Source organism: Ptychodera flava, chromosome 8, assembly GCF_041260155.1.
Source record: "Ptychodera flava strain L36383 chromosome 8, AS_Pfla_20210202, whole genome shotgun sequence".
NCBI classification, from domain to species: domain Eukaryota; kingdom Metazoa; phylum Hemichordata; class Enteropneusta; family Ptychoderidae; genus Ptychodera; species Ptychodera flava.
In genome coordinates, this window is record NC_091935.1 from 16,480,510 (window position 1) to 16,506,397 (window position 25,888).

At 38.1% G+C, this 25,888-nt stretch overlaps 1 protein-coding gene across 1 annotated transcript in view; it reads left to right on the forward strand.

The window, feature by feature from the left end:
* The window catches only part of LOC139138652 (neurocan core protein-like), a 60,219-nt gene extending 36,403 nt beyond the window's left edge, over positions 1-23,816 (forward strand). Inside the window, exons 2-8 of the mRNA XM_070707133.1 lie at positions 564-674; positions 1,014-1,166; positions 3,059-3,144; positions 18,937-19,087; positions 20,575-20,786; positions 22,273-22,371; positions 23,321-23,816. Coding sequence (XP_070563234.1) covers positions 584-674; positions 1,014-1,166; positions 3,059-3,144; positions 18,937-19,087; positions 20,575-20,786; positions 22,273-22,371; positions 23,321-23,497 — 969 coding nt within the window. The 5' untranslated portion in view covers positions 564-583 and the 3' untranslated portion in view covers positions 23,498-23,816. The remainder of the gene's footprint in view (positions 1-563; positions 675-1,013; positions 1,167-3,058; positions 3,145-18,936; positions 19,088-20,574; positions 20,787-22,272; positions 22,372-23,320) is intronic.
* The last annotated feature ends 2,072 nt before the right edge of the window (positions 23,817-25,888 follow it).

Genomic DNA, 25,888 nt, shown 5'->3' on the forward strand with positions numbered 1-25,888 from the left:
TATTTTACTATTGCATGATGTTGAGTCTTACAACGGCGTTAAACAAAGTGAGGGACCGCTCCCATCTCACTCCGATTGAAGTTGAGAAGACTTATGTTTACAAACATTTATGTTTATCAACAAAAAAATCGCGCACGCGCAGCGCGACGACCACTGCGCTTTAAAGGTGGGGGGGGGGGTGGTCTTCGGAACTGCGCTCAAAGGTCGCTAGAGACCCCTACGACCGCTGTAAATACTGTATCCAAGTTACGTTGGCGATTGATGAAAGTTAAAACAGTTTTTCATAATGTACATAGTAAAATTTAAATGTTGCAGCTATGTTGACATGATGTATCTATATATAGTGCATGAAATACATGGTTTGTAGACAAGAAAGTCGCACATCCGCAGTTCCGACGACCGCTTCCCTTTAAGTATTACTTTGATTTGTTATTTTGTAGGATTGCGATTGATTGTATTTCCATGGTATTTTCCACTAGATTAGGGAGCGAACATATCAACTCTTGCTTTGCAATACGGAACTTTTATGTAGTAGATTATCTTTCTCTGCATCCTCTCTTTAGGCTGTCGAGTATCCTTGACGATGGCGCGTTCTTCGAAGTCCGGTGTGACCGTTTTCCTTGGCCTGATCATGTTGTTCATCAGTGCTCAATGCAACGGTCAAGAATATCACAGTAAGCAGCAATTTGCTCATTCCGGTTAATCTTTGTTGTCATCAAAACATTTATTTTGTTCTACATCGTTGCCTCGTCGAGGTTCACAACCTTACCAATTTGTGAAATTAATGTATTTAACAGCGATGACTTCGCCATATCATGACTGAAAACTATATTAAAAAGCTTAAATATCTAGCAAAACTCAAGAATTTGAAGGAGTTTATGTCGTGCGTTGAAAGCAACGACACTTACTTTTCCAAACGTGATCTAATTTGCCTTTGTCCTCGAAATCAAAAAGCGGATTCTTCTTCCAACTCGACTTGAAAACCCTTACATCTGCATGTCTTTATATGTCAGATTGTGAGCCAGGCTGGGACTATTTCAATGACAAATGCTACATTTCCTACAAATTCCCAATATACACCTACAATGAAGCAAGAAAAATGTGTATCGCATTTGGTGGTACACTAGCTGTGGTCAATAATGTTGAAGAGGATTTATATCTGAAAGGTTGGTAGTATTACTTTAAACTTCCAGGCCCGCACTAATTGTGTTATGGCAGCGTGGAATCTGCTTGAAACATCACGGGGATTTACTACACTGAAGGACACAACATTACAAAACGGCTGTCGTAATTAATTAATGTTTCAGGATTGGAATTATATCTCAATTTAAAGTAATAATATGATTTGTTTACCGCTGTCATCTACTTGTCGCCGTGACACGATTAAAACAGAGATCTTTAAGAACCCTGTTATTGTAAAAAGGCACATCTTACTGAGATTTTCAATGACTCTCTGCAAACTTGCACTGTGTCTGATAACTTCAAGTTGAAGTTCGACCTAGCTCTCGATAACCCGCCAAAAATCATCCCTAATCATGCAACTCATAGAGGTTTCCGTCCGGTTTCAAATTTATGATTTATATCGAAGATTTTATGTCGTATTATTTCTGCTAGACTACCTATATTGTAAGTCATTCACCAGACGAATCAGTGCAATATACCCACATGCCGAGACGCAGTACTCGTAGCATTTTACGTGCTCAGTTTCGCTTGGCGGGTAAAACGTAGGGTAGGTCGGTAACCGGAGTCAAAAATGTGTTTCCATTGGTCTTACTATAGTGCATACTCATAGCAAAGCACTTACGCCATTCAACGCATTGATTACGTTGCTTTTTGTTTATAAATAATCTTTTTACCTGGCAGGCTTGTTAGAGCAATCAAAGGAGAGAACTTTCACGTCTTGAGACATGCCTGAAATTTTCCGGATATACTTGGGGAGTCATAATCACAAGCTGTGTTTTTTTGTTTGATGACGCATCAGAGATTGCAGGATTTTGAGGGGGGTTTGGATGGCCTGGGGCGGGCTGGGGTGTCGTGATATTTCGGAGTTAGCAAGTCGTTTTTTGTACAATGTTTCTTCCATTTACCAGTTGACCCTATTGTTAGCAATCACAACTCAGAATGTTAGTCTAACTAGTATAAAAATGCCAGTTAAATTTGGACCATCCCTTTTATTTCGATAATGTTGTATTTCAGTATTTATCGGCAAACTTGTCATTTTTCATGTAGAATGCGCCTCGGGGACAGATATTAGGACTCTCAAACTCTTGTATTTTTCCGATATACCACATGTGGGGATTCATTTTTAAGCTTTGGGTGTAAGAAAACTTCTTAGTTTTTCGAGAATCGAAAATTTTATTTTTCTCTGCAGAGTTAACACAGGCATTGCAGCCATTTTTAAGTTTTAATATCGGTAAATCTTCGGTAATTTGTTTCTCTCGAACCAAAATTTGCACAGTAGCCTCCCAAATTTTATTCTTGATTTTGAAAGAGAATGGTTGAAAGATTCCTTGAGGAAAGTTTGAGCGAAAGTTTAAGTCTTTCACTTTCGGGGTGCATACTACCTGAAGTGAATACACATTTTAAAATGTAGGTATTTTTCATTTTAAAATAGCACAAGCTTTTTAAGGAAGCAAGTCCCTCCAGGGCACACAAAGGCTGAAAGTTTTCGATTTCTGATTTCCTGTTTCAATTTTAATTGTACCTGAATACCACATTTCTATCAAATAGCATGATATAACCTAGTTTTGCACATGTTATGTGACGGACAATCCACCTTTTCACACATGTGAAATGCATTCGGTGTCGCTGTCGCACTTCTTTATGCGGCGCATATATGTAACAATAAGACTCACCCACCTCGTGCCAACCATTGCGCTGAACACAATAGATTCGCTATGTATTGCTTGATCAAGTACACGGCGCTTTTGGTCAATTTTAGCCGCAGTGTGAGTCAGACGAAACGCGACGTCATCAGCACTTGTATCACTATATGAACACTATGTCAACCACCACACCCCCATCACCATTCTAACACCTTTCCTTTCGTTCTTGTCAGGGTATACTGAAGGCAAATACAACCTGTGGATCGGAGCCAATGACATTGAAAGCGAAGGAGAATGGAAATGGGAAGACGGTACCTCGGTAATTTTATAAATCTTCTGTGATCAAATTTATTCTTTGTAATCTTAGATGCTGTCATAATATGTTGAACATAGTTCTGGCTGTTTAGTTCGCATATTTCTCTATATGGCGTGACTAAGTGTGCTGATGAATTATTTACTTTGGTTGTATATGAACTCACACCTTACCACCTCGCTTTCGCTGCTGTAAGCACTGTGTATGTACATCGTATTCATGCCTATTACTGATAGTAGAAGTGTGGATCAGACTTCTGTGTTCTTGTGAACGTTTGCCAGAATGGAAACGTCAGAGAGAGAGAGAGAGAGAGAGAGAGAGAGAGAGAGAGAGAGAGACAGAGAGAGAGACAGAGTGAGACTAGTGTTCCGTGCTTCAGAATTCCACGTTTAAATTTTCGTCGAAAATCTTTATCGAGATACATGACTATTCGTCATTAACAAGACAACTCTCTGATCGGACCGTGAGCTTTTTTTATAGGCAGACTGAGACTGTATTCATAATAGGTCACTTAGTGATAGGTCCCGCTTAATTTTGCCATCTAGTTAGTTTTGGTATCAACACGTCGATTTGCCTCATTTAGGCTAGTGCTAGACTTATATTATTTCTGCCCATTGCTTAGAGTACTTGTTATATGTGGACAATTGTAAGGCCTATGTAGTCTGTAAGAATCCTGAAGCTGTTAGATTAGACCTTGAACAGACTGTAGTTCATATACGTCGATGGATGACGTCGAACATGCTAATTCTGAACGATGGCAAAACAGAGGTTCCGTCACGGTTCCAAAAAGATGGAACAATTTGAAAGCTGAAATCGCTTAGAGTCGGCACTTTTGATATAATTCCGTCAATGTCAGAAAATTGGAAAAATTCGTACCCTTATTGATGCAAAAACTGTAGAGAAATTAATACAATATCATGCTTTTGTAACATTAAGGCTGGATTATTGCAACAGCCTCATTTGTTGAATTCGAAATTACCAGAGTTAGAAAAAATCCAGTCTGTCCAAAATACCGCTGAACGCCTAATTATCGACACAAAGAAATTTGAGTAAGTTTATATTTCAGATTGTTCTTTGTAAGCTTCATTGGTTACCTGTAAAGGAAAGGGTTAAGTTTAAAATAATCCTCCTTACTTTCAAAATTCTGAGTGGCAATTGTCCAGATTACTCGAGGTCGTTGATCAATATACAGACACCACGTCGTACTCTTCGTTCATCAAAATAAACTTCTTTTAACGAGGCGTAATACAAGGTACACTAAGACAAAATTGCGGCTTTCGTGCTTTTTTAGTTGTTGCTGTGGAATGAACTCCTTTTGATATTACTGTACGAGATTGTTCGATTGCGTCTTTTAAACGCCATTTGAAATTGTGTCTTTTTAGAGATTATTTGTGATCAGTAAATTTTTACTTTTGTTCAGAGCACTGGGACGTAGTGTAGTGCGCTATTAAGAAATAAATAAATAATAATAATAATGTAAATGTACTACTTCGCTTGAAGTGGGAGGTAAAAAGTGCATGTGTGTACGAGAAATTTGAATTTGAATTTCACCGAAAATATTGATCCACTTTGCACGATAGTCTATGAGGAAACTATGAACAATTTTTTCAATACAAAACTAGCGATATCTGTGTATTTATAGATGTTTAATAATTGATATCAATGCACTTGATTAGAATAGGATGGTTACCAGGGCATATATGTGTACAAGAGATTTTATTTTTGAATTTCAACGAATTTTTGAATTCATCATTTACTTGGCAGTCTATGAGAAAACTATGAATATTTTTTACAATACGAAACTTGCTAAATCTGTACTTTTATGATTGTTTGACAATTGATATCAATGTAAATAATATGTAAATAAATAGGGTGTTTGAAAGTGCACATGTAAACAAAAATATGATATTGGAATTTCACACAAAAATATATGTTCACTTCTCGCGGTAATTTAGGGGTAACGTATTAGACATTTCTACCAATAAAACTTGCTGTATCTGTTTATTTATATGTAAATGTTATTAAGTATTCGTTGGCTTTTATGCTGTAATAAGTTTTTTGACAAACAATAATATTGCTCGCTTTACGATGGCAAGCCAAACTATAAACGAACGTAAACATTACAGCTACTATCCCTTTTAATTTGATAGCCAATTGTTCTTCAAGTAGTTGATTGAAATATTTATTGTGAAATGTGATCTCTTTTTCATCAAATTACTTGAAACATTGCATAACGAAATGATTGTGTAGAGGTTAAATGTATTCTTTGAAATTTCAAAAGTCAAAAGAGAAATCATAGGAAGGTATTATTGATATTGACTGTGACACGCCAGGGGAGAGTAACTGTTTTTTGCGCATGAACATTCGGAGCGTCACTTGTTTTCTTACAAACACTTTTAAAGGGTCACTATTTTTCGCGCGGGGTCATTTTGAAGAACACCGCCCCCTGTAATTTTTGTCCCGTCCCTAAATACATAGTGTGGCAAGCTTGGGAACAGTTCAATATATATGTTCAATTGTCGTTCACACAAGTAAACGAGCAGTTTTAACAGGTTTATCGCTTAGCAAATTGTTCCATTTACCTGTATACCGGTAGTTTTCTCAAACTAAGACCTGGAGACCATTCTTCCCACAATAGAAAAGACGAAACACTAAACAAACAAAAAGAGGGGTTAAATCCATTGCATCGTAGACCCTAAAAAAAATTTTGGGGTCTATGATTGCATCGACAGTGCTACACTGCAAGATGCAGTCGTGTTGGATATCTCCGCGAAGTTCAACCCCAGTCACAGTTTTCGGAGTCCCATAAATGACCGAATCTTTCAGTTTACGACAGTCACTGCCTTAAATGTATATCTGTCCAGTTAAAATCTTTCCTTAGGTATAAAAGGCAGCTTAACTTCGCTGGATCCATTGTTTCGCATGACTGACACATGGAAGCATCGAGAGCAACTACTCAAGAAAACTGGCATAAATCTTTCCCATGCACATAAATATAGCTCTGTGCCACCATACCTTTCGTGAATACTTTAAACATAGCGTTATGGGCGAAATACCGTCGACGTCTGTTTTACAGTTTCAAGTGATTCTGAGCGTGACGAACATGGCGGCAAAAACTATCGTATCTTTTTGTAATATCGTCTGTCATGTTAGCTTAGGGATGGACCATTAGATCTTGGGAGGGGGGGGTGGTCACAATGAAATTGTGAATTTTTTTTTTTCCAATTGTAAATTTCTAAAATTTTTTTTTTCAATTGAGAAAAGCTGTGCAAATTTTTTTTTTCTGAGTAAATTTTCAGATTTACAATTTTTTTAGATCGACGCTGTCTGATGATACAATGTACATCCATATCACTAGCGCAAATAAGATTGTGTGCTGTAACCCCAACATACATAGCCTAGTGATTTATATTGCTGATAGATTTCGCGAAATGTTGCAGATCATCTTGCGCACTGAATGTCCAACAATACTGACTAATACTGGAACAGAAGGCAATGAAGAAGTGGTGGAATCAGAGACTGATTTTTGCACAACCAATGACAGTACATGTGTCACTCCTGGTTCTGTAAACAATTCTGAACAGATGATTCATATCTATGAGACAAATCAGAAAAAAAGACAATGTTGGCAATGAGTTTCCTTCCCTGTATGATGACAGTGTTCTCCGTAGGGTTTTTACAAGAGGGCAAAGATGTGGTGCGACAAGCAGCCGTGCAAGACGTCGTGGGGGGGAGGTCAGGAGGGGGGTGTCCCCCCTCGTGCCGTTTGAGCTTTTGAAAAATAGAGATTAAAATGGTGTTATTTGGTGGCACTTGGGGAGTATTTTTTCAGATTACACATCTTCCTCTGAAACATGGTCTTCTTGCTCCTCAGTAGCTTCCTATAGTTTTGAAAGTTGACTATTTTGGTTTCCTGGCTTCCCTTTCTACTGCGTGGTGAAATGCCTACATTCACCCCACCAAACATCATGCATATCTCATGATTTACAATTGATTTTGACAAGCTGAGAAGCTGTTGGCAAAATATAGTGAAATTTGCATATTTGTGTTATTAGGGCAATTTGTCAGCTATTTGGCTATGCAGTTATATGTTCATTCCAAAGTGTGTCCTTCAGTAAGAAGGGAAATTGGTGTGTGTTGTTGTCCACTGTAATCCGCCTTGCCTTTCCTCTTTACAATCCTACCTATCTTATATTGTTACATAAAGCAGTGTTGACAAGCGATATCCTTTGGGCACATCTTTAAATTTGGATAGTCCTTGCCCCTGCAATACTTTTAGCCCATCATAATGAAGCAATTCATTGTTGTGATGAAACGCACAGGTGTAATGGCTACCATTCCAAAATGTGCTGCCATGGAATTGGTATCTGTGTGGATAAAACAGAATATAAATCATTTTTGAAGATTTCAGTCTTGGTGTGATTCACCACATTACATTGTCAAGTATCTCTACAGTCAATTGTGAACAATATTGAGAAGGTATATTTCATTTGAATATCGCCTTTTTTTGACAAACCAAATGCTGGGCATTTCAAACTATACTGATTACAAGAAACTCTTCCTGTTACAAGAAAACGAAAAAGCAATCACCAAATTCTTCTTTACCTTTAAAAATTAAAGTTACTAAAAGATTGATGGAGCTCAATGGACTAATTGACATCCATCACACTGGCATCTTATGGAAAATGCCTCCTGTAGATATTATATGTGAAATATCAATCTCTTTCCTTTGTTTAAAACATTTTAAAAGTCATCCAAGTAGGCTGAACAGTACCATACCTCATACTACCAACAGTAATTGTGCTGGGTATGTCTTTGAAGGATTTGATCAGTCCTTTGCTGACAAAATAGTCCAAAGAGAGTGGGAGAATGGGTGGATATCCACTTGTAAACTTCCTTTCTTGGTAGTGTCTGACTCCTTTGCAATGGTAAGTGTATCTGTAAATAGAAAGAAAATAAGACCTTCATTGCATTGAAATATATTGATATGGTTTTCCACAATACTAAAGACAAACAGAATATATGTATCCTGCAAAGGAGCTCTCACACCCTGTACAGATGAAGACTATTATGGGAGTGGGGTTGAGTTGTATCAGCCCTACAGGAAACTACACACCATGTATTGGCCTGAACAATAAGGATGCTGAAAAGATGTGAGATACTACCCCTTTGCACACCTGCAGACATCACACCATGTACATGTTCTATTTTGCTCCAATCACTGTAGCCACCATGTGCACACCAACCAGCTCTTTTCCAAACACCTCTGTAGCAGGATGTTGAAGGTCTTGTGTGATATACATGTATGCCTGTTTTTCACAGGTATTTATGTAGATTTGCAGATTAGAGCAAGCTAAGTTAATAAACACTTGAAATTTCCAACAAATCTTGAAAGGTTCTTTTTCACAGAAAGGATAGCTATAAATTTTGATACTCTTCAGTTGTATGTTGAAAGTTCCATTCCCTACAAGTATATTGAACTGATCAGCTTTCAGCTTGATGATACAGTATGTATGTATGTATATCAGCAATAGCAGCATTGTGATTGTTGACAGATAAAGTTTGGTCAAGTCCTGATGTTATTTTCTAATGACACTGCTCCACTCTATTTTAGGTTGGGGATGGAGTGATTTGCTTTCATATAACTCTGATGAAGAACTGGCCATTCAAATTGTCAAAAATAATAATAAAAGGGGAAAACATACATACAGGCCATACCAGTAGCGGTATGCTGAATTATGGTATTCCACCATGCAAAATTTAAAATCTATGTAAAGGCACAACTGAAGAGATATTGGCACACATTGTCTCTTTGTGTCTCTAGTTTTTCTTTGTAGACCTTTTGTCATATGAATTTTCATGCTACTGAAACAACATGCTTTCACGTTAATTGTGTTACACCCTACCTTTTAATTTTAATACTGGTCACCAGTACTTTTTGATGGAGAATGGACCATGTTATCATACATACTGGAAATGCATACCTTGTCTTATCAGTCCCAGTGTCAGCTCGATAATATGGAGCACCCTCGGGAACTGGAGTGCTGAAAGTTCTTCCACACTGACTGTATTTCTCATGCCACCAGTCGCTCACTATCTTCTGAACTAGGGAACTTGGCACAGTATCTTATGTGGGTTCACTGTAATTGTAAAGTTAAAAAGAGACAATAGAAAACCAAACATTAACTTATAAAGTATTGGGTATGATTGATGGGACCAATTCATTACAATTATAATTAAAGGTATGCAGTCACCTGTACCACACATATGCCCAAATGTGGTTAATAGGGTGAGCTTTAGTGTTGTAAATAACTGTGTGGTGGCACAATATTTGAAAGGTGACCACCCTTTGAAAGTCCATGACTGGCTAGATTTCCATTTTCCATGGTAATGGAGCAAAATTTGCATAGGTGACTGTATACCTTTAAAGACATTGCATCTCAGATTTCATGTTGCTTTTATGATCACAAGTGTTCTCTATCAAAACATTGGTTACTGTACTTCACCTTGCTCTCACATCAAAATGATGTTTTAAACTAGACCAACTCAACAAAAGAGTTGAAATTTCGGATAATTGCTTTAAAAGTTTTGTCTGTCTATCCACTACTGTTTCTTGCTCTACTTCCTAAAACTGAATGTTCATTATTCATCTTGTCAACACAAAATATACATGAAGCACATCTTGTTGACAAAAGAATGTATAGCTGTAGTCAAGAATAAAATGCCAGGTACATACATACACACAGACACGCAGTATTTACAAGCTTATATACCAATACATACGGATACTTCTATTACTTGTCTATGCTACATCATTCCAGGATACTCTAGGTATTATACCAACACAAGAATAAAACTAAGAAAATTTGCAGTATACTGCTTACTGGTACTGTCCCTTTTAAGATGAACCCCTTTTGTTTCAATAAATTTAAATACATGTACATGGAACACTGTACAGCATGAAAGAAACCGTAGTTATAATGTTTGATATTTTCAGTGTTTTTGGTCTGTGCCAGAATATGCTTGGACTCTTGCTAATTACTATCAGGATTTTGAAATGCCCAGCATTCAGCTTGCTAATACAGCCCGTCTATGTAATAATATTATGAACACTGACAAATGAATTTTAGTCCAGGGTCCGGTGAAATTCAAATGGCGACAATTACAATTTACTTTCCACAAAAACAGAAGTTGTATTTACAAGTGGAACACTGGGCATTTCAACTTGATAGTGGGATTTGAATAAGAAAGAGACATACATACACAGATCAAAAAGACTGAGGAAACTCATCAAAAGTTACAACTACTCTTCCTTTAATACAATAACTTACCTCAAAATAATTCCACCAGGGGAGAATAATACCATTTTACGAGGGCACCATGCAGATGTACATTCACTCATAACAACTGTCTTCAAACAAAATTTAAGTTTCATGGTAAAATATTCTTCTTCATTGCCCCATACATCAACTGGATTCCTTCCTAGGTCAATTGATGAGCACAACTCTAGCCAATGTGCTTTACACTTCACAAACTGCATACCACAGAATAGATCAAGCATAGTGAGGAGGGTCTGGGCTGTCTTGTCTTGAAAGTTCCTTAAGTACTGCACAATATCAGGACGTTGCATACATAGTAAACAGATCATGGTAATCCAATTATCAATGGGACAAGTGTTTGTCAGTTTTATGTATGCACCGTTATCACGACAACCTTCTCCACCCCATGGAGGAACACTTGGATACACAGATGATGTCTCAGTGGACAGAATTTGGCAATCTTCAGCACTAATACCCTTACTGAGGTTTGGAAATAGTGTCATTTTTGTCAATCACTGTTTTGTGAATATGGCCATTTAAGTTCTCTTCAACTTCAAGGAAGTTTGGTTCCCCACATTCACTGATTATCCGCTTAAGTTGTACCCTTGGAGAATAGCAATCAGGGTCTACTTTCTGCTGAGCAATAACTTCTTCCATAATCTGGTCTCCTTTCAGAATTTCATCATTAGAGTAGTAATGGAACCCATTTGCAGAGTAATTTGGGACAGGTTTTGGGATATATGCAAGTTCGAAGTCTGTCCAGCAATCATGAATCAACTTGTGATAAAAGCAAGAGTTTGAGCAGGAAGCAGAACGCCCTTCCAATCCACCATCAAATAACTGAAAGTGTTGAGAAAAGAAGCCTTGCATCTTCTGATAATATGCACTCCCTGCACATGATTTGGCAATTTTCATTGATGTGGCTGTGCTGTAATTTCGAATGAATTCACCGTCGAAAAAGAATTGCTGCCAGGTGTCATATTTAGGTGTTACACATTTAATATTAGCACCCATTGATGGCTTACCATTTGCCCTTTCTGCTAGTGTACTTGCTGCTTTTTTGGCAAATGCAGTGTGGCGAGAGGACTCCACTTCCTTAAGTTCCTCTTGAGACATTGTTACAATATCACCATAGCCTTGTTGTTCTACTCCATCTGTTGGAGGTAACTTGATATATCTGCCATCACCCCATGCTTCATTGAGATCACGCATGACACGTTCAACAACATGGGTTTTGCTGTCATTAGGAGCATAGTGGACTCTGGCTAGAAGTGCACGCTGGAAAATTATCATGCTCTCAGCACAACGAATTTGTGTGATTTTCTCTCTTGTAGACACGCCTGGACCACTGTCACTTGACTGAAGATCAACTGGCCTGTGTTTTGGTAGATGTAGACTGCTTACGTCACCAGCTAATTTCTGGCAAATACACTGCGCTTCACTGAAGTAGCTGGCTAGGTCATCGGTTTCCCCTTTTGTAATTTTCTCCTCTAAAAGACAAGAAAAGATTGAGTTCATTAAAAACATGAACTGTGTTTTACGTCTGGAGTTTATTTTGTATTTTGTACTGGTGTGGTAGCTAGTAACCTATTTTATGGGTTTGAATTTTACCAATCCAGTGTCACCAAATTGCTGCTTGACACTATCCTTCAGTTTATTTAACCCTTTTCCTGCCAAGTCCATATTTCACCATCAGGTCAAGATGGTTAAAATTAATGAAACACAACATATTCCATATGATGTATTTTAACATAAGGCTGTTGAAAACATAAATACTGTAAACTTGATTTTTTTTTTGGACTAAGATGCTATAACATACCAAGCCAAGCGGGTGAAAATACGTCATGTTTTGGCTCAATACCGCTTTTTACTGACTTGGCTGATGGGGGAAGTAATAGTCTAAATACTGTCTGGCAGAAAAAGGGGTTAATACCTTTAGTACCTTTGATTGCCTTGGATGTTTATCAACAATACCAGCATATGTGTGATGGCCTGTGTTATAGTTGACAAATGAATCAAAGTCTGCATTTGAATTCAATTTCCAAAAATAACATGCTCATTGTTTACATATTTTCAGTGTTATAAAGTGAAATATTGACCAGGACATAATATTTTGGGGATATGAACAAGGATGCACTGAACAAATATTACTGAAAAATACAGGCAAATGTTACATATACCGAAGCTTTCTTGGATTACCAATGTGAGAACACTACATTGGTAATAGCTGTCTTTTTTATATTTTCCAATAAAATTGTGTCTTGTGTAAAAACTACAGTTTGTGTTTCTCCCTAGGAATACTGAAAAGCCATACATGAATGTTATCAGTACATACATGATGGCCAGCATATTGTTGATTACAGTGGATTAAGAAGTCAGAGAGAAACAGGTAACATGAAGCTCTCTGAGCTGGTACACAATTTAACTCGAGAGCAAGAGCATAAATTCTTACCTAGATTAATCAGTTTAGCTTCTGACAGCTCTTCCACCTGTTCAATTACTTCTGAAAGGCAACTGCGCTGGGGTGTCAGTTTCTTGCACTCTTCTATGACATACTGGCACCGTTTCCTTAGCACATGTATGCGCAAAAGTTCTCTGGCTTTGTGAAGATCATTATCTTGGCAATTTACTCGGCAGTAATCTTCTGGTTCTGTCATTAAAATAAACTGAATGAGGGAATCCCTCAGGAGGATCATCAATACTGTTTCTTCTTGTCCAAGTATCTGTACCTCTGTATCACTGCTGATAAAATGTCTGTCTGGATTATCAAGACTAACTTGATATAAATCATTACACCAATTGGTGGCATCGCTTGCATAGATGTATTTAGGTTTACACACCACTACAGGAAGACATTTGGACAATTTAAACTTATCCTTCACTTCTTCAATCTCTTCTTTCTCATGGATTAACACAACACCAGGAGATATATACCCAACTGGATTGGGATAATCATGGGATGGCAGTTTGACTTGAATATCTGTACCTGTAAGTTGAACTGGAGGATGTAGTGGTGCACAGAACCCTACACTTGTCCCACATCGCAGATACGCCTTGTCGTCTAATGCTCGACGTAGTATGTATTTTCGCAATTGTTGATGCTTGTTGGCGAATGCAAATCTATCATACATCTTGACCAGTGCCCTGTTGTAGTGTATATTCAGATGTCTGGTTGAGTCTTTTTTCTGAACACGTACATGTGCCCAGAGACTTTTACCACGATGCTGCTTTGCTTGCCTTGACCTTTTGTTCTTTGGCTTCCCAAGACTTCTGACGAATTCGGTTGACTTGACAAAGTTCTTACTTCCAATTTTCTCAAGACAACGGTTAGCTATCTTACGCAAATCTTTGTTGAACAATCTTTTGTCTCTTCCTTCAACATAAACAGTGTTCAAGTCACCATGACGGCGTCTATGTGCTTGTGCCTGTTCAGACAGAGCATCAAAAATGGCCTGCTCTACTCTTCTGTCAATTCTGTGTTTCCCCTTTCCCTTACCAACTTTTGACAGCTTTTGTTGTTTCCATTTCTTCAGCAGTGTATTGCATACTTTCACTTTGTATTTACGAGACCTTTGCTGCAAGTTTTTCAGAGAATCTTTCCAACTTTTAATGAGATGAGGGTCAGAATTCTTTCTCACTTTACTTTGCAGCTTGTCTTCCGTCTTTGACAATAATTCATCATACATTGAGTCAGCAGTCTGTCTCGCTCTTTCTTTTTCATCGTCATACTCCTCTAGTATCTCTGAAACATCAGTCACAATATTCTTTATCCTATCTTCATGTAAATCAAACAGATGTCTTAGGTCAGTATATGGCATCACTGTGCCAAACATCGCCTGGACAATGCATCTATCCCGATGTGTACTCAGCATCGACATAAGACCCTTGAATTTAAACCTAAGAAGTTTAAAATTAAGTGTCTGGCTGTCATTACTAAGTCCCAAAACAGCATCCAGGGAGTGGAGTACATTAACTTGGAGCATGGGCCTGCTGACAAGCATTACATACTTTTGATCCTGGATAGTAACGAGGGCAAGAGGCAGCCCTGCATTTATGACCATCCTTTGAAAGTTTACATACGTGAAATGTGCTCTCACTTGATGTACATTTAAGCCAGGTATCATCGAACGATATTCGTCAAAGGCGTCTTTCAGTGACACAACTTTCTTTGCCCACAACTCATGGATCAGAGCAAGCTTACCAAGTACATCACAGTGTTCAGGACTTCCCTCTTCGCAAAGTTTTACTCTCGATGTCAGCCTGCTCAAATTTCTTCTGTGCTGTCTTCGGTTAATGATGGTCTTACTCGCGACAAACCTAGGGAATGCATGAGGTCCTTGTACCGTTGTCTGGTGACATTTTTCTCATGCCCACTTTGGTCCTGTCCATGCTCTTCGTGCTGGGTGCCCTTCCGCTTGAAGGTAGCCATTTTGAATACTGTGACATCATTGGTCATGGGGTCATGTGTTCGTCAACTTTTCTTTTAGATTGTATTTTTTTATATTTAAACATCAAAGGTTTGCAAATCAATACATATTCTTGATAATATGTCATCCGATGTCAAATTTTTGGTACACTGCCGATGGAATGTACTTTGCATACTCAAATACCAACAACAATACTATCAACACATGGGGGCGCTTTTTAACCATGCAAAATGGACAACATGGCTGCAAATGAGAGCGACAAGGTGTGTGATCCGGATGATACTCTTCGCGATCTTCACCTTTTTTTTAAAGAGAACGGTTTTGAAAAATACGAGCATAAATTCATTGGGAAAGGTGTCACTACACTTTCTCACTTGATAGATGTGGAAGATGCTGATTTGACTGGCTTTGGCTTGACCACAATCGAGATCAGGAGATTCCACCGAGTGTACAGCAACTTAAAGGTACATGCTGAGCAAAGGAACCGGCCAGCTCCAAGTACGGCTGCATCTTGTACAGACTGTCCAGTACCAAACAGTACGTAAATGTTCCCCTTGATCCTGCATTCCGAAGTGTAAACTTTCGCTTAAAAACTATAGACGGAGGGCAAACAGTTTCCTATGATGAGGAAGCCCTGAAAAGGGACTTTCCATGGGCGTACAAAACGGCCCCAAACAAGCCTCAGCACGTATTTGCAAACCAATTCATCCTAGACATGTGTGTGGCAAACAGAGGTCGTTTTGCGGATGACAGAGACTTCCAGAAGTGGGCAGCTAAGGAACGTAGTGACAGAGAAACTTTGCTGTTGCAGGTGGCAACAAAGGAAGAGATGGACTCTGTGTTTATGTCTTTGCCTAGTAGAAATACTAGATACTTCCAGAACTTAAATATTCCTATGTATCTTAATAACATTAACAAAGACCATAAGTACTTTTCTCTGCTGTCCTGTGATAGCAATCTGAAGGCCTCGCAGTACGAAATGTATTCTTCATATTGTGCAGAGATAGAAATGGTGGTGCAGTGGTGTAAGAGAAGTACAGAGCTGTGTTCAGAAAAATTGGTAGGAAGTGAAACCAAAGCAAAACGTAAAGAGCATGGATATACAGAAAGTGTGAATTTTTATGCTAAGCTACTACCCAAGTGTAATTCCCTACTTGAACAAGTCAGTGCCATAAGTGTGAAGTCCAAGATGGTACTTGAGAAATTCAAGAGTCAATTTGGTCGAGCTTTGCATGAAAGGGAAGAGTCAAAGAAATCTCAGAAGAACCAGAGGAAAGAACTTAAACGGAAGAAGAAACTTAATGAGTGCAATAAGCTGAATAAAACACACCATGGGAGAAAGAGAAAAGCAACAGCTACTGTCGTTAACCCTTTACCTAAATTGAGCACCTTTTTTGAACAGGTGACCAAGCAGTCTGCGAGAGAGGTACAGTAACTGAGTTAATAAACTTTACTGAGAGGTGATTATAAAAATAATTAAATGAAAACTTTGTTTTGCTGTTAACCAAGGTATTGTCTTGAATGCATATGATTTGCAGGAAATTCAATTTCTGATCCAAAGTTTGGTTTGACTGTATCTTGATTTGGACGTGTGTGTGTCACTGATTTCTTTACAGAAGTGATTCTAGAAAGCTAAAGTAAAAAATAATTGACTTTATATAAAATTATTCAATTGGGGTCTGTTTTACTGAACATCTTAATTAACACTGTGGCGAGCATAAAGTATCTTATTTGACCGTAATCTTGCTACCTTTTGTCCAAATAGCATTCTCTTTGTTTGTTGTTTTTTAAGTAGCATTTAAAGTTAAACTGTTTATGATCAAAGTATGGAATATTTCTCAATGAAATTATACCCTCCAGTTTAAGCTTATAAATGCCTTTACTCTCATGGTAACAATGTCTTGTAATATATTTTAACTTTAGGTTTCACGTGATGAGCAAGTTAAAGTAAAAGGAGGAACCAGTACTGATTCACAAGCGCGCACTGAATGTCCAACAGCACCACCTAGTACTGATCCACAAGTGTGCACCGAATGTCTAACAGCACCACCTGATACTGATTCACAGCGCGCACTGAATGTCCAACAGCACCACCTAGTACTGATCCACAAGTGTGCACCGAATGTCTAACAGCACCACCTGATACTGATTCACAAGCGCGCACTGAATGTCCAACAGCACCACCTAGTACTGATCCACAAGTGTGCACTGAATGTCTAACAGCACCACCTGATACTGATTCACAAGCGCGCACTGAATGTCCAACAGCACCACCTAGTACTGATCCACAAGTGTGCACTGAATGTCCAACAGTACTGCCAGGAACAGAAGGAAATGAAAAAGTTGATATTTGCATGACCAATGACAGTCCATCCGTCACAGCTGAACAGATGATTCATATAAACGAGACAAATGAGAAAAAAGACATTGTCGACAATGAATTTCCCTCACTCTATGATGACCTATATATATCAACATCAGAAGATTCAAGTAGCACATTTTCATTCACAACTGACACATCTTCCTCTGAAACGTCTTCTTGCTCCTCGGTAGCTTCCTATAGCTTTGATAATTAACTATTTGGGTTTCCTGGCTTACCTTTCCACTGCATATCTCATGATTTACACTTTGATTTTGACAAGCTGAGAAGCTGTTTGCAAAATATAGTGAAATTTGAATATTTGTGTTTTTGGGGCAAATTTTGCCCTTTTTTGATCAAAACATCTATTTCTCTGTAGCAGCATGTCCAAATTGATTGGATGTGTATAGATGTGGTGAAATTTCAATATTTGTCTTTTTAGGGCAATTTATGCCATTTATGGTCAAAAAATAAGTGTTCTCTGAAAGGGCTTGTCAAATGTCTTTACAATGTGCTACATTAGTCCTTTAAGATTTGTTAATGCTTTTTTGTGGTGGATAAATTCTTCAGATAATTGTCATTCAGCATTTGCTACACACAAACGATTAGTCATACAGAATTATCCAGTATTTGCTACAGAGAAACCTTCAAAATTCAACCCATCTTCTGATGTTGATATATATAGGTCAACAAATTCCTTCATTCTACGTAGTGTATGGTTGAATGTTAAAAATGTGTTGCTGTTGAATTTAAGGCTGTCTTTTTAGAAAAAACTGAAATGCCTTTTTAAAAGCAAAATAATACATCATGACTTGATATGTTGTTAATCATTATTGACGTGTTTCTACTTGTTCACCCGTTCATGCATTCACCATTGCAATAAAATGCCGCGAAAAAATGAAGCTGATGTGGCCTGCATCTGTTCACCTTGATCTTAAAAGGCAAATATAACTTTCTGTCTTGACAACCTTGCCATAGTTTCAATGTTTGACCTAGTGTACCTGCTTGGTTTGTACGCAGGAAACAAGTAGAAAACAGGATCTATAATTTTATAATTTTCAAGTGGTCAAAATACAAAAGTCCTGAAAAGATAATAAGGGATACAGTCACTCTAAATGTATACAATAAAATTTAAAATGTGCGTGGAGGGTGTACTAAAAATACAGAAAGCTGCTTCCTGTCAGAAAAATATAAAAAAAATTCAAAATTTTCAAGACTTTTGAAAATTTTTTTTTTACGCATTTGTCGTCTTATTTATTTTTTTTTTATTTTGCAAACTAGTTTGAAGATTTTTTTTTTCCTAACTTTCTGCTCTGAAATTTTTTTTTTCTGTTTTTGACCACCCCCCCTCCCAAGATCTAATGGTCCGTCCCTTATATTACATATGTTTGTATTTCAAAAAAGTGTCTGGATTAGAATTTCATGCAAAAGTGGGTTCTCATCTAAGCTGATACCGGCTACAACACGATGTCAGCGTTGATTAGCATTCCTTAGTCACTGTCACTCCCAAACCCTATGATCGCGTCCAATGGCCACCGTCTGCAATAGGAGCACGTGTTTGTTCGAGTCTCTCCCAAGTGGTAAAGCTCAATTTGTGGTTATGATCTCTGAATACTTTGGCTGGGAAATGTGGCATCAAAACTTATATATGCTTATAAACTTAACACTAGTATTGAAATTGTCAAACCTACAGATGACCTACAGTAATTGGGCCGAACTTGAAGAGCAACCTGACTTTTTTCAAAAGGGTGGAGACTGTTTGCAAATTACCGGCTATGGTTTCCATCAATGGAATGACATCCCTTGTGACAGAGGCAATGGTTACATATGTGAAAAGGAAAGATGTGAGTTACAGACTCATACTTCATATTTCCGTACATTGTATATTTTTACTTGTTCGTGATGGAAGGAAGAACCATTTCTGTTAATTTTCCAAACATCATGATTAGCGCCAACGGTAACCAAAAATTATACTTGCTCTCTTTTATTTATTTATTTATTTATTTATTTATTTATTTATTTATTTATACTGACACCAAACAGGCGAAGCCCAATAACTGAATTTAGTCCATATAAAATGTGCAGAACAAAGCAAAATTTAGGACAAGACAAAACAAAGAACCAGACCGACAAACATCAAATACATTCAACAACTAAAAGGCTTATCTGCTAGAGATAAAAGAGCTGTAGACACTTTGGTTTTAAAAGCACAAAAACAAGAAAAAAAATGATCAACATCAAAACGATAAACACTATTTAGAAGATTCATTGCCCGCGAGAAAAACGAATACTTCAAATTCTTAGATTTACTCGATGATTGGGTATTCTGAATAATCAGAAGACCCGAGACTCCTCCGAGGAATAAAAACGGAGCCTATTCAGCTGGTAATATGTGGACAAAACATTGGCACACGACGTATGAGAGTGGCAAAAGAGTAATATAACTGCGTTAATTATAATAGTTATCAACATTATACTCGAGTCCTTCCTCAAAAAAAAAACAAAAAAACCCAACAAAACCTAATGAATTTCTTTTAAACCAGTTCGATTTTTTAAAGATTTATTATTGTAAGATTTGTGGTAGTGGAGACCACACTGCCGAAAAATGCCAAAAGAACACTATTTTCTCGTTACAAAATGATATGTCTCAGGATTAAAGGTATACTGTCACCTGTTCCAATTTTGCCACAGTTACCTTGGAAAGAGAAAATCTAACCAATCACAGATTAAAAGCAGCGCCCCCACATGGGCATTTTTAATACCAAGGAACGCCCCTTTGACCATATATGGGCATATTTAGATTACAGGTGACTGTATACCTTTAACCTTGATTCCTCAAGATTTTTCCGCTTTGTGCATGTTTGTTACAGTAAACAGTTTTGTTCTTGTACATTCCGCTTTGTATTTCTGCAACCTTAGGCATCCGAGTCTCTCCGCTCGATCTCTCTTGTTCATTCATCTCGTGCCACTGTTTCTCCGTTGAATATATGGGCCCTAGTATTAGACTATATAGTAATTGTCCCTGTATTGAAGCAAGATGTTCATCACTTTCCTTCTTTGTGGCAATAAAGGTTGACCCGGCTTAGCTGTGGATTTTCCGTAAAACGTCGAGTTTCACCATAAACGATAAGGTTGATATACTCTGCTAGCGTCGATAACTTCATAGATGAAAATTTATAACCACTGCAAGTTTCAATCAATTTGCTTCCCTTTCCCCTTGTACAAGTGCTACCGGTCTCGTTGTAAGAATAGCGCCGTCAGCGGTAGGAATAGAGCAGAGTCTAAGCCATGTTTTTGTTCATCTGTTCTACTGTGCACTGATATGATTTAGTTTGTAGAGTCGTTCCTGTTGGGGTAGAGAGCACAGCGGATGTACCAAACCAGCACATTACAGCGAGTTCTAATTTAAACGTTCCTTACTATGGGAGACTGAACTACGTCTGGACCAGCGTGCAAGCTTGGCGTGCACGGAAGAATGAAACTGGCCAATGGCTTCAAATCTTTCTTGGTCGCGACAGAAGAGTCACTGGAGTGGCTACACAAGTAAGTGTATGAAGTAACGGAACAGTCACCGACTTAAGGTAGTATGCACCTCGAAAGTGATAAACTTAAACATTTGCTCAAAGTTTCCTCAAGGCATATTCCAGCCATTCTCTTTCAAAATCAAGAATAAAATCGGGGGTAACCGTACAAATTTTGGAGCTAAAAACAATATTTAAAAAAAATTACCGATATTTGAAATTCAAATTGGCCGCCATCCTATATATCTCTATGGGGTAATAGTAAACCTTTCGATTTTTGAAAAACAAAGACGATGAAAAGTATTTGTACACCAAGAGCTTTAAAATGAACTCCAACAAGTGGTAGATCAGAAAAGAATTGTTAAAGTTTGAGAGTCCGAATATCTGTCTCCGAGGCGCAATCTACCTTAATGCGGCACCATTCGAGAACATTGACATTGTATAAAGAATAAGCTACAACCGCGGCAAAGAAAGTGTGGGTAATGAAATAGTCAGTTTCTCCGCCCGTGCACGGGATGGGGAGGGTCAACCTCTTGTGTAAATGCAAAACGGGTAGGCCGAGCATGCTCAGCTCTAGACACCCAATGCTATATCAGTGCATTTGTGACAATTGTTGCCGCATTTACCGACAAATACCGTCACACAAAGTTCAAGAATGAATTCTCCCGTCATTCATACGACACGGTGGCTGGTTTTTCATGTTCATAAGAACATTTCCAACAATCATGTCTAAAATGTAATTTGATAAAAATAAGACACTCGACTGAAAGTTTTCAATTTGTGCATTTAGGTCATTGTACTTGAACATGACGCATCTATCACATACAGGCAGTCGTTCATTACATCGTCGACAGATAATAGCTTTCTAAATTTTTCATTGTCCTCTTCAGGAATTTCAGATATTGCACCAACTAATTTGCATGATAATGCCCAATAATTTTATGAGACTTGGTGAATGAGTGTTCTTTGGTGCAGGATGTGGAGGTTCAGCCTGTTTTATCGAAATCGGTTATAGGTTGAGATTTCGTCAACCCCCTTGTACTTTTCCCATGAGCAGGGGTTCGGCGACTTTTTGTAGTGCACAAAATAATTCTACCACCCCCTTGGCCGGAAAAACTAACCATTATCTAACATATTTGCCAAGTCCATCATTTCAGAATCGCAAAGTAATTAAACACAAGGAACGAATGGCACCGTCAACAAGTTCCCTCGCGTTTCTGCGTCGAAATCGGAACAATAACAGAGTAAAAATCACTTACACCGATTATGCAAATCATTCAACTTTATGTCTATAATGTTCCACAGAATACAGCAATAAAAATTATTCATACTAGTGGATATACGTGTTTGATGAAATATTTGAACATGTACTGGTGTTTTCAGTTGTTTGTTTTGGTCTAATCGATAGATTCTCTGTAAGTATACATTTTGTGTAATAATTAGGAGCAGTGATGGTCCGGAAGTGACGGTTCATTTCATTCGTTGTACTTTCCCTGTATCTCGATTAGGGACGCGGTGACAGTGATGAGTGGGTGACGACTTATCGGTTGGCTTATAAAGTGGACGGAGCTTGGCATTATGTTAGCAACGCTGATTATTCTCCGAAGGTGGGTTCATATGTTTATTGATCTGAAGTAAGTTTCAAATTCTTAACAGCATTAATTTTAAATGGTTGCGATGCAGCAAATAGTAAATTGTTGTGCCAGTGACAATAAGGACATCTCTGCATAGAATTTAGCTACTATCCTCATTAAGGTAGTAAGACTTCAATTTTTGCTCAACTTTCCTCTATAAAACTATCATTCATTATCTTACCAAATCGAGAATAAAAACCAGCGTACAAAGCTGGCTGCTGGGAAAACAAATTGCCTAACATTTACCGATATTTGAAATTCAAAATGGCCGCAGAAACATTTCGCAAGATTTGTGCAACTTTGTTCAAGCAAGTTCAACGAGCTATGGCCAGTAGTTGGTGAAAATGCACGATTCACAATTTTGAAACTGACGTGCTAGAGGCAATTGTATGCGATTTTGCATTATAGAACCCAAACGTGTACGACAAACGTGCATGACTATACACCGAGTTCAACCGTAAAAAATGCAGCGATTGTACAGTAGAACGAGAAACCTTGATCTAGGCTGTTTAATTTGCTGGCATGTGACCCTATTGTAAACAATGATTACAAAATACAAACTATAGTATTCACAAATATCTAAGCCCTCAGAAAATATATACCTTGATAGGGTTACAATCTAAGTGAATTGCAGGGAATTCATTGTTTGAAAGTCCCCATACTTGTCCTGCATCCTTAACCCTTTGAGTGCCGTAATTTTTTGCCCACCAAAATTTTAGTACAAATTCTACAAGTTTTTGCAAATTTTTCTGTAATTTTTGGATAATTTCGAACCAAACAGACATCATATTTTATTTCCTACAGTTTGTTATCAAATTTTGGCAAAAATCTGAAAAAAAAAATTATGGAGTATATTTTATAAAGGTGACAAAAATTGACTTTGGCGCTCGAAGTGTCAATGCGCTGTTTTCATTGTTTTCAGGCACTTCGTGGAAACTCTGATGGGAACACCGTGGTCTATCATGATCTGGAAGACGATGCATTCACCACTCAGTATGTCCGCTTTTACCCGATGACTTGGCATGACCACATTTCAATGAGAGTAGAGGTCTACGCCTGCCAATGGACCATATCTACAACACAGAAATACAATGTATAATTGTTTAAACACCGATTCAGAAACCGAGGAATTTTATAGTAGAATAGTCAATAATTTTCGAGGGCCTTTTACCGTAGTCACAATTATGCTTCATTTAGAGAAAACTTAAATTTTATCTGTTTTAGTTCGTAAGAGGCAGTCTATCCCTTGGGCTGCAGCCTACGAATCTAAACGATCTTATACCGATTTAGTCATCAAATCTGAATTTCAAGTGCTTGTAAGTTTGAAGTTCTCGAATCCAAAATAATTTGCATGTTGACCCCTGAATTTTAATCCTGGTCATAAAAAAAGCTTGAATAAAATTGTATTGAAAGCATGATCCAACGTGTAATACTTTCATTTTCAATTAATATATCAAAGGGATATCATCTCTCGCATAATTGTACCACTACATCATAGAAAATAACTTTAACTTATTATAATGAAAATCAGCAGAATTGCTTGCCTGTCGAATCCTCAAAATCGCTTAAAAACAAAATTTCTCTCGACGAACGCCGGGCTATAAAGTAACAACAATGCGACGAATCATTAATTTTTTAGTCCTATACTTGCTGACAAGGGACGTGCAACCGTGATTCTAAACAAGTAAGACTATAAAAATAAGGTCAACCATTACTGAATGACAAGAAGAACTATCCCATGTTGCCATACGACCCCCTCGGAAAAACCGGCCAATATCTCATTAGGTTGATATAGAGAGGGGGAAATTTATAGACAGCCATACCAACGTCCCCTACATCTGAAACACCTCCTGGGCTATGGTTTACATGAAATCTATAATGTTGGCACCCCTCAAATCATACGGCCTATTGTTTCTAGTGCTTGGTCCATTACATGCGCAACAGCCAAAGTCTTTGACAGCATTTTTAGTCCAATGGTTGGCAAAACACCGTATCACATAAAGAACTCCAAGGATTTTGTGGATCAAATAAAAATGTCACACTGAACGATATTTGAATAATGGTATCGTATGATATCTGCCTAATTTACAAGTTTGCCGGTTGATAAAGAGTTAGAAGTGACCCATGAAACAAAAACTTGATGATAACACTTTGAGGGAAAGAAGTGCTCCGAGTGTGGAGAACATCATTGAGGTATTGGGTGTTGTATCAAACACAACATATTTTGTGCACGACGGTCAGTTCTATCGATAAACACACGGCAATGGGAAGTCCAGTTTCGACTGTCTTGGCCAACTTGCATATGGAGTTCTTTGAGCAGCGAGAACTTACGACAACAACGATTGGACTGCGGATTTGAAATGATATGTAGATGATTATCTCACGGTGGTGGAAAAAGATCATGGTGCGCACTTCAAGTTCGCAGATCATATTAATACATATTAGACGAATGCATCAAGTTCACCAGCGAGTATGAAACTGATTCTTTAATCATTAGAAATGCAAACGGTTCGTTGGAAACCCACTCATACAAACCAATATCTTACTTTTTCTTCTTATCACCCCTTCACCAAAGTCTTGTAGTAGTTTGAATGTAAAAACAGATGTCACATCTTGTTACAAGAGACTAAGATAAGTTATGGAATATTAAGAACTGGACGAAGCACTGGTAGACTGTCGACAGTCCCATGTGTATTTTCTGTCTCTTATTGGTGTAGTCTTTCGCACATACGAGGGTGGGAGAAATCGCAAGTGAAGCGCCGAAGGCGCTAGCCGCGAGTGCCGTAGGGCCAAGGTATGCTTTCGGAATTCCCAGCTCGCGCCTTCGGCTCTACGCTTGCGATTCCCCTATTGTCGTAGGCGCGAAAGACTACACCAATAAGAGACAGAAAAGGCACCAGGTACTGTCGACAGTCTAAGCACTGGCTGCGTCCAGTACTGAATCCGAAATGAGCGCTGAAAGAACGTAAACAAACATGATCACTTCATCCTCCCGAACTAGAGTTCGTCATAAATTTAAGAAACCAACGAAAGGCATGATAACGTTGCCTTATGCACAAGGCATCTCTGAGAAATTGTGAAGAATTTACGGGACACGCAGCATCTCCGTTGGTTTGAAATTCAAACTCCCCAAAACCTTGCGGCAGCTTGTTGTTTCTCAAAAGGACAAAACAACCCCGGAACAGCGACGTGGTGCAATATACCAGATACCGTGTACGGATTGTGACTAACTTACATCAGTGAGACAGGTCGACAACTTAAAACATGCATTGGCGAGTATTGGAAATCTGTTCGAGATAATACAATTTAACCAGCTTTATCCCAACACACACAGCAATTCCATTACGATGTCGATTGGGATTCCATCACCATCATTGATTCAGTACAGTATGACTTTTCAAGAAAGATTAGAGAAGCCATTAACATTAGACGTCATGATCCGCAAATAAAGAGCGATGGGGTCTTTTAAATACTCCATATTGACTATCAA